Source organism: Oncorhynchus kisutch, linkage group LG19 (genome assembly GCF_002021735.2).
Source record: "Oncorhynchus kisutch isolate 150728-3 linkage group LG19, Okis_V2, whole genome shotgun sequence".
Lineage (NCBI taxonomy): Eukaryota > Metazoa > Chordata > Actinopteri > Salmoniformes > Salmonidae > Oncorhynchus > Oncorhynchus kisutch.
In genome coordinates, this window is record NC_034192.2 from 24982243 (window position 1) to 24995680 (window position 13438).

Sequence of the window (13438 nt, forward strand, 5' to 3'; positions counted from 1 at the left end):
CATGGACAGGTGTGGGCATGTTGTGGTGTTTTTGTGTTGTGTCATTTCTGTGTTTATGAAAAAAAGTGCTGATAATCACTTCAAGTGTTAAGTAACCTGAAGTTGTGAATTAAATTGCCCTGAAATTCTAAGGATCTTTAAACTAGAGTATGGTTGTTAATGATGTAAAAGGAAAAGTTCATTCCACATTCCTTAAATATGACCAAAAATAAACAAAACACATTTTCTACTGTTTGAGTTTATTAAGGAGGCTCTCTTCAGTCGCAGAAAATGCGGTTTTAATCATTGACTATACCAGACTGAAATTCCTCATGGTCATCTGTTGTGTTCCGAAGCACTTCAGTGCACAAATAAATCATTACAATAATATTTTAAACATTCTCAACTTATTAGTACATTTACAAGGACATTAAAACTAAGCAAAACACACACAATTATGGAAACATCTTCAATACAGCTTGCCTTTGCAACTTGCTTTATACTGAGTTGCTCGTGCAGAATCACTCTTGGATGTTGTTGACTTCATTCCCCACCTGTGCGTTTCCTTTCTGCCTCTGGCCATCCCGAGAAGCCCGGTTTGTGCCCATGCTAAGGGGCAGAGAGGACTTTGTTTAAAGAAGGTGGGAAACAGGAAAAACTGTAAAATGTCTTACAGTAGTTTATCTCGACAGACCTGTCTGCCAGACTGTGACTGACAACGCAAATCTAGTCAGCCAGTAACTTACCATCTGAGGGGTTTAACCTGGTTGATGAATTCTGGTAGTTGTTCTCCTTTTGTTTCTGGTAGCAACAAGCTCAACACACCAGCGATGACTGTGGTGCCTCCCATTAGAATGTAGGGTAGTATCTTGTTATACGTGCCTTCAATCAGAAGATAGTGTGACACTTTATTTGGATCCACAAATCACAAATCATTTTCTTACATATCTTTAGACAAATCTACACATGCACACGTTTGGTATTACTATCCTTGCGGGGACGAAAAAATGTAATTCCATTCAAAATCCTATTTTCCCTAAACCTAAACCTGACCCCTAACCATAATTGTTTTAACCCTAAACCCCTAAACCTAAAATAGCCTTTTTCCAAAATGCTTCCTTGTACTATCCTTGTGAGGACTTCTGGTCCCCACAGGGATAATAAAACCAAACAGACATACGGACTGGAGACTCACCGATGTAGGCGATGTATGGAGACACAGTGCTACCTACTCTGGAAGCCATGGAGGTGGCACCCAAGGCCATATTGCGCACCACTGTGGGGAAGAGTTCTGTGCCGTACAGATAGAGGAATCCAAACGCTCCAGTGACACCTGTTTTTCCAATCATCACCAGGGTGAGAGACAGGGCGTGCATGTCTGACAAGGACAGAAACAAAAGGTCCCACGAAGTTAAATATAGTGTAGGCCGATGACAAGAATGACGAACCAGAGACACTCAAACTCCAGTGTGCAGCAAGCAGAATTTTGTGGTCCCAGCACAAGGACAGAGCCCCACAATGTTCGTCTTACTGTTCCGCTAGTTAAACAGTCCAGAAGTTATAGTGTGATGTGGGCATTTAACTGGCCTGGATTGGCCATCTTTGTCTTTGAAATCTCAACAAATTTTTTGGTGGGACAACTTTTTGGCTGTCTTGGGATATATCATTTCATGCTTTTTCTGCTTTTGTTTTTCCCTTAGCAGACATACCAACAAATGTACTTGTCCAAATAAACTTAAACGTTTTGTGAAACTGGCTAAACCCAGGAAGTATATATATATATATTTTTTTTACATTAAAATCTCAAAAATCCTATCTGACATCTCAGTATGCTCAGTTCAAGATGGACATTTCCACTGATGGAAAACATCCTGTGACATCTACTATCTCCTGACTTACCAAAAGGGCAGGTGCCTTTGAGAGTTCAATGTCCGTTCCTGCAGAATATCTATCTATCTATCTACAAACTACAAACAATCTTTAGCCAGTTTGACAAACCTTTCCAGTTTCTTTGGACAAGTAAATGACCAATGGATTGCTGTTATGTCGTTCTGATTATTTTTTATCTATCCATCCATCCATCCATCCATCCATCTATCTATCTATCTATCTATCTATCTATCTATCTATCTATCTATCTATCTATCTATCTATCTATCTATCTATCTATCTATCTATCTATCTATCTATCTATCTATCTATCTATCTATCTATCTATCTATCTATCTATCTATCTATCTATCTATCTATCTATCTATCTATCTATCTATCTATCTATCTATCTATCTATCTATCTATCTATCTATCTATCTATCTATCTATCTATCTATCTATCTAACGTGCAGTATAATGGCTTGGGATTGTAATTGTAATTCTGGCAATTGTAATTCTGCGTCACTAAGACATGTGATGCCAAACTTTTATCAACACGTCTCCTTCACAACTAGGGATGATAAAGTCCTAGAACACTGTTACTCATCCCACAAGCAAGCATACAGTGCCTTCAGAAAATATTTTGTTGTGTTACAGCTTGAATTTAACAATGGTCAAAATAGTTTATCACTGGCCTACACAAAATACCCCATAATGTCAAAGTAGATTTTTTTTATTTTTTACAAATTAATAAAAAAGACAAATCTGCAATGTCTTTGTGTCATGACAAGCGCACAAATCAAATCAGGTATTCTACCCCTTTGTTATGGCAAACCTTAATAAGTTCAGGAGTAAACATTTGCTTAACATGTCACATAAATAAGTTGCTATAATAGTGTTTAATATGATTTTTAAACAACTTCCCCATCTCTGTGCCCCACACAGGGAGGTTTTCCATTGGTTCCCAAATAAGGTAGATGGGTAAAACAAACAAAAACATTTACATTGAATATCCCTTTGAGCATGATGAAGTTATTCATTTCACATTCTATGGTGTATCAATACATCCAGTCACTACAAAGATACAGGCATCATTCCTAACTCAGTTGCCGGAGAGGAAGGAAATCGCTCATGAGGCCAATGGGGACTTTAAAACAGTTACAAAGTTTAATTCCTGCGATAGGAAAACAACCAGGATGGATCAACAACATTGTTGGTACTCCACAATACTAACATAATTGACAGAGTGAAAGGAAGGAAGCGTACAGATACAAATATACAAATATTCCAAGTCATCGTCCCCCCTTCGGCAAATCAGAAGCTCAAACAGGAAGTACCTGTGACAAGCTCCGTATAGAAATGGTCCTCCGAATTAGAGGCTATGTTGCAGAACTGCTTTGCTAGCTCTGACTGGAATATGTTTCGGAGTTCGCAGCTTCCCCAAATAAAATAAAACATGCATTTTATTAACCTTTTTGGGATAGGGGGCAGCATTTTCACTTTTGGATGAATAGCGTTCCCAGAGTGAACTGCCTCCTACTCTGTCCCAGATGCTAATATATGCATATTATTAGTAGTATTGGATAGAAAACACTCTGAAGTTTCTAAAACTGTTTGAATGATGTCTGTGAGTATAACAGAACTCATATGGCAGGTTGAAAATCTGAGAAAAATCCAACCTGGAACTGGGAAATCTGAGGTTTGTAAGTATTCACCGCAGTCCTCAGTGAATTCGCCTTGAGATATTAATGATGTTGCACTGTTAGGGGTTCCACTAGTTGTCAACCATCTATAGAAATTTGAATGAGATCTCTGCTGTGTTGTGGGAGTGAATGAGAGCAGAATCAATCATGTGTCTGGGAGTCAGCCATTTTCTGATCACATGCATTCTTCATGGTATCCACTTTGCGTTCCATTGCTCATGAAGACACAAAGGAATAGTCCGGTTGGAACTTTATTGAAGCTATATGTTAAAAACATCCTAATGATTGATTCTGTACTTAGTTTGAAATGTTTCTTCGACCTGTAATATAACTTTTTTATGTTTTTTTCCGACGTAACGCTGACCAGAATGAGCGTTTGGATATGTTTACCAAATGAGCTAACAAAAGAAGGTATTTGGACATAAATAACGGACATTATCGAACAAAACAAACATTTATTGTGGACCTGGGATTCCTGGAGTGTTTTCTGATGTAGATCATCAAAGGAAAGGGAAGATTTATCATGTCATTTCTTATTTATGTTGAAGTCAACATGGCGTCTATTTATTGTTGTTTATTGTTTATTGTTGTCCATGACTATTTTTCTGAGCGCTGTCTCAGATTATTGCATGGCTGGCTTATTCCGTAAAGTGTTTTTGAAATCAGACACAGCGGTTGCATTAAGGAGAGCTATATCTATTATTCCATGTATTATAATCTACATTTATGATGAGTATTTCTGTTGAATGATGTGGCTATGCAAAATCACTGGATGTTTTTGGAACTAGTGAATGTAACGCGCCAATGTAAACTCATGTTTTTTTTTATAAATATGAACTTTATCAAACAAAACATACATGTATTGTGTAACAAGAAGTCCTATTAGTGTCATCTGATGAAGATCATCAAAGGTGATTAATTTTATCTCTTTGTGCTTTTTGAAACTCCTCTCTTTGGCTGGAAAAAAATGGCTGTGTTTTTGTGGCTTTGTGGTGACCTAACATAATCGTTTGTGGTGCTATTGCTGTAAAGCATATTTGAAATCGGACACTGTTTTGGGATTAACAAACTGATTAGTTTTAAAATGGTATGACATACATGTATGTTTGAGGAATTTTAATTATGAGATTTTTGACGTTTTGAAATTGGCGCCCTGCACTTTCACTGGCTGTTGTCATATCGCTCCCATTAACGGGATTGCAGACATAAGAAGTTAAATGTCTAACAACTACTTCTCTCCCTCTCCTACAGACTATCCACACTGACTCTTTGCCCATCCACAGGTCTCTACCCACACACAGACACAACCTACGTCGCTGCTAAAATTATTATTGATTCGATTATTACTCCATTATGATCCTGCCCATTGATTATTGATTGGAATTACTGTTAGTATTTATCCTGATAGTGGTCAATATTATTCCTGTTTACATGTATATATTGCCATCCGTATATTACAATATGCATTTATTGTTGAAGTCGTAAGATTACATACACCTTAGCCAAATACATTTGAACTCAGTTTTTCACAATTCCTGACATATAATCCAAGTAAGAATTCCCTGTTTTAGGTCAGTTAGAATCACCACTTTATTGTAAGAATGTGAAATGTCAGAATAATAGTAGAGAATGATTTATTTCAGCTTTTATTTCTTTCATCACATTCCCAGTGGGTCAGAAGTTTGCATACACTCAATTAGTATTTGGTAGCATTGCCTTTAAATTGTCTACCTTGGGTCAAATGTTTTGATTAGCCTTCCACAAGCTTCCCACAATAAGTTGGGTGAATTTTGGCCCATTCCTCCTGACAGAGCTGGTGTAACTGAGTCAGGTTTGTAGCCTCCTTGCTCGCACACACTTTTTCAGTTCTGCCCACACATTATATATAGGGCTTTGTGATGGCCACTCCAATACCTTGACTTTGTTGTCCTTAACCTGTTAGGCCTCAGCAGAATACTGCCCCCTTTGGATAAATTGCGTGCCCATAGTAAACTGAAAAGAAATCTGCCCAAAATTGCTAATATATGCATATAATAATAATAATTGAATAGAAAACACTCTAAAGCTTCTAAAACCGTTTGAATTATGTCTGTAAGTATAGCAGAACTCACAGGGCAGGCAATCTCCCAAACTATTTTTGTGAGCCTGAAATTTGGGGCAACTTCCCAACCAGCTATGGATCTGGAGACACTTTCTATGTCTTCCACTAGATGTCCTCATTCAGTACAGTGTTTAATTGTGCAAATCCCGCGCGTTTTGACCCTTTGGGAGGCGAAAGTGTGGATGTTGCGAGAAAATACAAGGTCACGAGAGCGCGCATTTTGGAGAGACGTTCCTTTGTTCCAGATTGCCTGAGAAGAGGCACATTTCTCCAATAGATTAGATAATTGTTTTGTACGTTTAGAATATCCTAAAGCTTGATTCTGCACTTAGTTTGACCAGTTTAGTCGACATATAATATGTAATTTTGAAGTTTTGATGCACAACTGTCCGGGACCAGAAGTAATTTTGGGTGCATTTCAGCTGAAACTGCTAGCAGATGCTACTGTAAGAACACACAAAGTGAAACAAAACGATGTATTGGGTAAGTATGACTCCTTCCACTACATTCTGATCGAAGACCATCAAAGGTACGGGAATATTTATGTTGTAATTTTGTATTTCTGTTGACTCCAACATAGCGGAGAAATATTGCTTTACGTCTGAGCACCGTCTCAGATTATTAGATAGTGAACTAATTATGTAACGTTAAAAATAAATGTAACACAGCGGTTGCATTAAGAAGCAGTGTATCTTTCTAACTATATGTAGAACATGTATATTTAGTCAAAGTTTATGATGTCTATTTATGTTATCTGGCGGCACTATGTATAATTTCTCCTGACATTTTTGAGTATTTTCTGAACATGAAGTCAATGTAAATGGAGATTTATGGATATAAATGGCATATTATTGAAAAAAACATAAATATACTGTGTAACATGTCCTATTACTGTCATTTGATGAAGATTTTCAAAAGGTTAGTGAATTATTATTTTTTTAATCCTGCTTTTATAATTTTATATTTTCTGGGACAAAATGGCTGCCTCTTGTCTTTGTTTCGGTGGTGGTCTAATATAAATATGTGGTGTGTTTTCGCCGTAAAACATTTTAGAAATCTGACTCGCTGGGTAGATGAACAAGGTGTTCTTTCATTTGAGCTATTGGACTTGTTAATGTGTGGAGGTTAAATATTTCTAAGAATATTTTTGCATTCTGGGCGCCATCTTTTGAGTTGAGCGTGGGGGGGGGGGGTTGCCCTTGGTGAACGTTTAGCGTGAACACGTTAAAGCCATCTTGCCATAACTTTGGAAGTATGCTTGTGTTCATTGTCCATTTGGAAGACCCATTTGCGACCAAGCTGTAACTTCATGACTGATGTCTTGAGATGTTGCTTCAATATATTCACATAATTTTCCTACCTCATGATGCCATCTATTTTGTGAAGTGCACCAGTCCCTTCTGCAGCAAAACACCCCCACAACATGATGCTGCCAACCCTGTGCTTCACGGTTGGGATGGTGTTCTTCGGCTTGCAAGCCTCTCCATTTCTCCTCCAAACATAATGATGGTCATTATGGTCGAACAGTTCTATTTTTGTTTCATCAGACCAGAGGACCTATCTCCAAAAACGATGATCTTTGCAGTTGCAAACCATAGTATGGCTTTTTTTATGGTGGTTTTGGAGCAGTGGCTTCTTCCTTGCTGAGCGGCCTTTTAGGTTATGTCGATATAGGACTCGTTTTACTGTGGATATAGATACTTTTGTACCTGTTTCCTCCAGCATCTTCACAATGTCGTTGCTGCTGTTCTGGGATTGATTTGCACTTTTCCAAAGTATGTTAATCTCTAGGAGACAGAACTCGTCTCCTCCCTTAGCGATATGACGGCTGTGTGGTCTCATGGTGTTTATACTTGCATACTATTTTTTTGTACAGATGAATGTGGTACCTTAAGTGCAATCATCTGTCGACAATTATTGGAAAAATGACTTGTGTCATGCACAAAGTTTGTATAGTTTGTTAACATTTTTTTTGAGAGGTTGAAAAATGAGTTTTAATGACTCCAACCTAAGTTCTGACTTCAACTGTATATATTCCTGCTACCTGTCCCTTTTCCGCCCTCTTTACATGTGTATCCTTCTCCCAGTAACTTTATGTATGAACCCACCTCACCACTCCGGTAACCCTACACAGTGAATAGGGTACTGGCACTGACCTGTACATACTTGCATTCTTGTGTTCTTTCATTCTCATCGTAGTTCTTACTTTTTTCTTACTAAAATGTTATTCTTCTTCTAGATTCTATTATTATCTTATTATTATTATCGCCGCATTGTTTGGAAAGAGTACTAACGGTAAATCTGTTGTATCTTGTGACATTTCTAAAGTATGTAAATAATTACTAGGAAAACCTTTTGTCAACATTGTGATGTTATCAAATGAATCAGTGCCAATGATGGAATGCCAGTTACTGTTGATGTGGTCTACAATCTTGCAAAGTTATATCAAATATTGACCAATTGGAAATGGCCGTGTGGTGGGAGGGTTCATACCTTGAGGGATAAACTTGATGATCAGAAGCAGGGTCCCAGAGAGGATCATGGTGAAGGGAAGAGTGAATCTCCGTGGAGTGTAGCGTATAAATAACCAGATACTTCCATAACCCAGAAATTCGGAGGATGCAGCCACCAAACAGTTGAAATAAGGGTCTCCATCCATGTTGGGGGTGTTTAGGGACATCCCATAGTAAGTCATGGATATGACAATCCTGGGTAGAAGATTAGATAACTTTAAGAAATGAAAAATCTTTCAATTAGAGGAAAATGGTTAACATGTCAGTGGAATTAGTATTTTTTTGTCAGTGGAAATAGTTTTTACCAAATGATAATGCTGATGAGTGTGATGTTCCTTATGTTAGTTGTTTTGATGAGATCCAGCCATGTGTACAGTCGCTGACTTTCCTTGTTTTCCTAGAAACACACCCAAAATATGAGGCTGTTAGTAATAGATTTTTCAGACCAATATTGGATGTAATTATCAAATGGCAAATTGATTAACACACACATTCTAATAACACACACAGCTGAATAAAGACAAATGCATAGACTAATATAAGTCACTAAGCAAGACACCTTGACTTATCAGTGTATTTGAATAATGACAGTACATGTCTTTAGATTGGTCTAGGGAGATTGTCCAAGGTCTTTGCCAACATTTACTGTGCTCTAGTAATTACCTGCTGTAGTAATGTATTTCACAAGGTTTATTTTCTGGATGCAGTGGTGTAAAGTGCTTAATAAAGGAGACATACTCTTTAAAGTACTACTTAAGTAATTTTTTGCGGTATGTGGATATTACTATTTAAATTTTTTACAACTTTCACTTCTATTCCACTTACATTCCTAAAGAAAATAATGTACTTTTTACTCCATACATTTTTCCTGACACCCAAAAGTACCCGTTATATTTTGAATGGGTCGCAGGACAGGAAAATTATCAAATTCACGCACTTATCAAGAGAATATCCGTGGTAATCCGTACTCTCTCTGATCTGGTGGACTCACAAAACACAAACACTTAGTGTTGGAGTGTGCCCCTGGCTATCTGTAAACTATAATAAAAACAAGAACATCTGGTTTGCTTAAAATTAGGAATTTGAAATGATTGACAGTGCCTTCAGAAAGTTCAGACCCCTTGACTTTTTCTACATTTTGGTAAAAAAGAATCCTCCGCAATCAACACACAATATCCCATGATGAAAAAGCTAAAGATTTTCAAAATGTTTCCAAATTTATAAAAGACCTTCTGCAATATGACTCGAAATTGAGCATCCTACAACTTGATTGGAGTCCAATCAATCAATCAATCAATCAATGTGGTAAATTCAATTGATTGGACATGATTTGTAAAGACACACACCTGTCTATTAAAAGGTCTCACAGTTGACATTACGTGTCAGAGCAAAAACCAAGCCATGAGGTCGAAGGAATTGTCCGTAGAGCTCTGAGACAGGATTATGTCGAGGTACAGATCTGTGGAAGGGTTCCAAAAAATGTCTGCTGCATTTGAACGTCCCTATGAACACAGTGGCCTCCATCATTCATAAATGGAATACGTTTAAAACCACCAAGACTCTTCCTTGAGCTGGCCGCCCAACCAAACTGAGCAATCGGGGGGCCAGGAAGGTGATAGTCTGACAGAGCTCGAGAGTTCCTCTGTGGAGATGGGAGTAACTTCTAGAAGGGCAAGAAGGTTCTAGCGGTGGCAGATAGCCTAGTGGTTATAGCGTTGGACTAGTAACCGAAAGTTCATTGAAAATAAGAATTTGTTCTTAACTGACTTGCCTAGTTAAATAAAAATTTAAAAATATATATATTTTTAAATCTCTGCAACACTCCACCTATCAGGCCTTTATGGTAGAGGGGCCAGACGTAAAACGCACATGACAGCCCGCTTGCAGTTTGCCAAAAAGCTCCAAAAGATTCTCTGGTCTGATGAAACCAAGATTGAACCCTTTGGCCTGAAAGCCAAGCGTCACATCTGGTGTAAACCTGGCACCATCTCTACGGTGAGGCACGGTGGTGGCAGCATCATGCTGTGGGGAAGTTTTTCAGTGGCAGGGCCTGGGAGAGTAGTCAGGATCGAGGTAAAGATGAATGGAGCAAAGTACAGAGCGATCCTTGATGAAAACCTACTCCAGAGAGCTCAGGACCTCAGACTGGACAACGACCCTAAGCACACAACCAAAACAGGAGTGGCTTCGAGACAAGTCTCTGAATGTTCTTGAGTTTCCCAGCCTTAGCCCGGACTTGAACTCAATCGAACGTCTCTTGAGAGACCTGAAGATAGCTGTGCAGTAACGCTCCCCGTCTAACCTGACAGAGCTTAAGAAGATCTGCAGAAAAGAATGGGAGAAACTGCCCTAATACAGGTGTGCCAAAGCTTGTAGCGTCATACCCAAGAAAAGGTAGCAGGGTAGCCTAGTGGTTAGAGCATTTGACTAGTTATCGAAAGGTTTCATGTTCAAATCCCCGAGCTGACAAGGTATAAATCTGTCCTTCTGCCCCTGAACAGGCAGTTAACCCACTGTTCCTAGGCCGTCATTGAAATTAAGAATTTGTTCTTAACTGACTTGCCTAGTTAAATAAAGGTACCATTTTTTTTAAGACTCAATGCTGTATTCGATGCCAAAGGTGCTTCAAAAAGGTACTGAGTAGAGGGTCTGAATACTTTTGTAGATGTGATATCAGTTTTCATTTTCAGAAATTAGCAAACATTTCTAAAAACTTGTTTTTAGCTTGTCATTATGGGATATTGTGTGTAGATTGACGAGGGAAAAAACTATTTAAATCAATTTTAGAATAAGGCTGTGACTTAACAAAATGTTGGAGAAGTCAAGGGGTCTGAATACTTTCCGAAGGCACTATATACTTTTAATTTTGGCACTTAAGTATATTTGAGCAATTACATTTACTTTTGATATTACGTGTGTATTTAAAACCCAGATACTTTTACACTCAAGTAGTATTTTACTGGGTGACTTTCATTTTTACATGAGTCGTTTTCTTTTTATGTTTCTTTACTTAAGTATGGGTTCTTTTTCCACCCCTCTCTGGATATAAGCTGAAAGAAGACTTTATCCCTCTGAACTTGCTTCTCTTTTGCGCGCACATGGTATTATATCTGCAAAATACTTTGGTTGTCAATCTCTTGGATTTGACACACATTTCCTACATCCATACATTTCAAAACAGACTGTAGCTAACTACTGTACCATGAGTTGTTCACAGTCTTCCGGTTTGAATATGACGTCTGGAGGAGTGATGCCGTTCTTTCTTGCTGCAGCTCGTATGATGTCCTCTGCCTCCTTTACCCTGCCCTGAGACAACAGCCACCGTGGAGACTCAGGGATATACCTAACAGAGGAGACAAGGAGTAAAGTACCCAAACACTGTGTGTGATAAGGACATCTGTTGTCACACAAAAAGGACAAGGAGATTACTGTACCTAACTCATACTCACCACCAAAGTGGGATATAAAGAAATCCAGGTATAGACAGGGCTATCAGCAGAATCCTCCAGCTACGGATGAACCAGGCAAACATTGGCAGAGCGGTGTATCCGATTGCATAGCACATAGAGACCCCCAGTGAGGCAAAGTTGATGCGTACATTTCTGATAAGAAGCTCAGAACCTAAAGGTTAAGGACATAAATATAGGAAACGCTCAATACCTCACAACATTCTCAAGCACTTAGGATTTTGCCTGATATCATTCAAGTTACTGCATTCTATTTTTACTGTTGTTGAAGTTGTATATGACCTTACTCACCAAGTATGAAAGCAGCACAGTAATTGGCAATTTGTCCCATCCCAACGATAAAGTATAAGGCACAAAACAACTCCCAGCTGTTGGCAGCAGCCTGGAGTATACTGAATACGGTCTGGAGTGCCAAAGTAGCAAAGAAAATGAACCTCCTCCCATACCTGAGGAGAAATAGATGTTTGATCTTGCTTGCTCTGTTATTATCATGGTAGAATATTGAGAAACTATTGTGATGCACTGGATGACTTGATGTAAAGTTCTAGAGATGGAGGCTGCAATAAAAATGTAAACAAATAGACAATTGATCGATCACTGTGTTTTCACTAACTTTTTACTCATGTAGTGAACAACTAGCCTGATCCACCACATCCATTGGCAAACTTTTTGATCAAATATATTTCTCAACATGTCTTACTGGTTCCCATTAAAGCTGCCTACAGTAAAGTAAATCCCACCGCTGTTTGTCAAGTCACATCATGTGTGGAGGGATCTAATGTGATGGTAGTGTTCAGACCGGAACACGTACCTATCAGAGATGATCCCAGACAAAAAAGACCCGGACAGCACTCCAAAAAAGAATATTGTGACGGTGAAAGGGGTTTTCCATGCATTGTCACACACCAGATCCCACTGTGGGTAGACATAATGTTAGAATGATTATGAAGACATTTCCACAGATCAGGGAAACATGAATATAAAAACTACTAAGGATGTTTTACCTCTGTCACTATGGTGGACCTGTATTGCTCTTTACTGAATTCCCATCCATCCAGGCATCCCTCTGTCTCATTCCCAAAGCCGGTAGCAGAGTCCAATTGTTCTTTAAACCGAGTACAACGACTTAAAATGACCTCTCCCTTTACCTCCTGTAATGGTATGGAGTAATTCAAATCCAGTCCAAAACCACTGAAGTTCAGCTGGGGGACCCTGCACCGGTGTGGAGGGATATCTGCCAGGAAAACCATGGCCATCCCAACATACCCATTAGGAATACTGCTTAAACTGAGCAGAAGAAAAATAACCTTTTGGAAAGGTCCCCATTCTCCCAAAAAGGAAGTAATTTCTTCATAGTCCTTCATTTTCAAGTAAAGTATGGAATGCTGAACTAACTATCTATGAATGACCTAGAGACAAGTCTATCTTTTAAACTGCAGGTCACTGTGTCATACTGATATCCATGAGATCAGTGAAACATGACACCCAGTGGGTGGCGTCTTAGAAAGGTAAAGGAAAATTAATAAATAGACAATACCCAACCTAGCATGAAGAGGTCAAAAAAACTAAATTCACAGTGGATTATTGAACTGCTCAATATGGCACACACACACACAGAGACAGAGACAGAGACAGAGAGAGAGACAGCGAGAGAGACAGAGAGAGAGACAGAGAGAGAGACAGAGAGAGAGACAGAGAGAGAGAGAGAGAGAGACACACAGACAGACGGACAGACAGAAAAAACAGAGAAAGACAGAGACAGAGACAGTCAGAGACAGACAGACAGAGACAGAAAGAGACAGA

General features: G+C 38.7%; 1 protein-coding gene across 1 annotated transcript; it reads right to left on the reverse strand.

Annotated features, from left to right (window-relative positions):
- Positions 1 to 218: 218 nt before the first annotated feature.
- On the reverse strand, positions 219 to 13084 carry LOC109864775 (solute carrier family 22 member 4). Its single transcript, XM_020452722.2, has 10 exons — positions 12640 to 13084; positions 12447 to 12550; positions 11927 to 12081; positions 11618 to 11789; positions 11370 to 11511; positions 8474 to 8565; positions 8149 to 8363; positions 1175 to 1357; positions 726 to 861; positions 219 to 588 (listed from the first exon to the last, which is right to left on the reverse strand). Exons 1-10 carry the CDS (start codon positions 12997 to 12999, stop codon positions 501 to 503), a joined length of 1647 nt encoding a protein of 548 aa, XP_020308311.1. The 5' UTR covers positions 13000 to 13084; the 3' UTR covers positions 219 to 500.
- Positions 13085 to 13438: the final 354 nt, after the last annotated feature.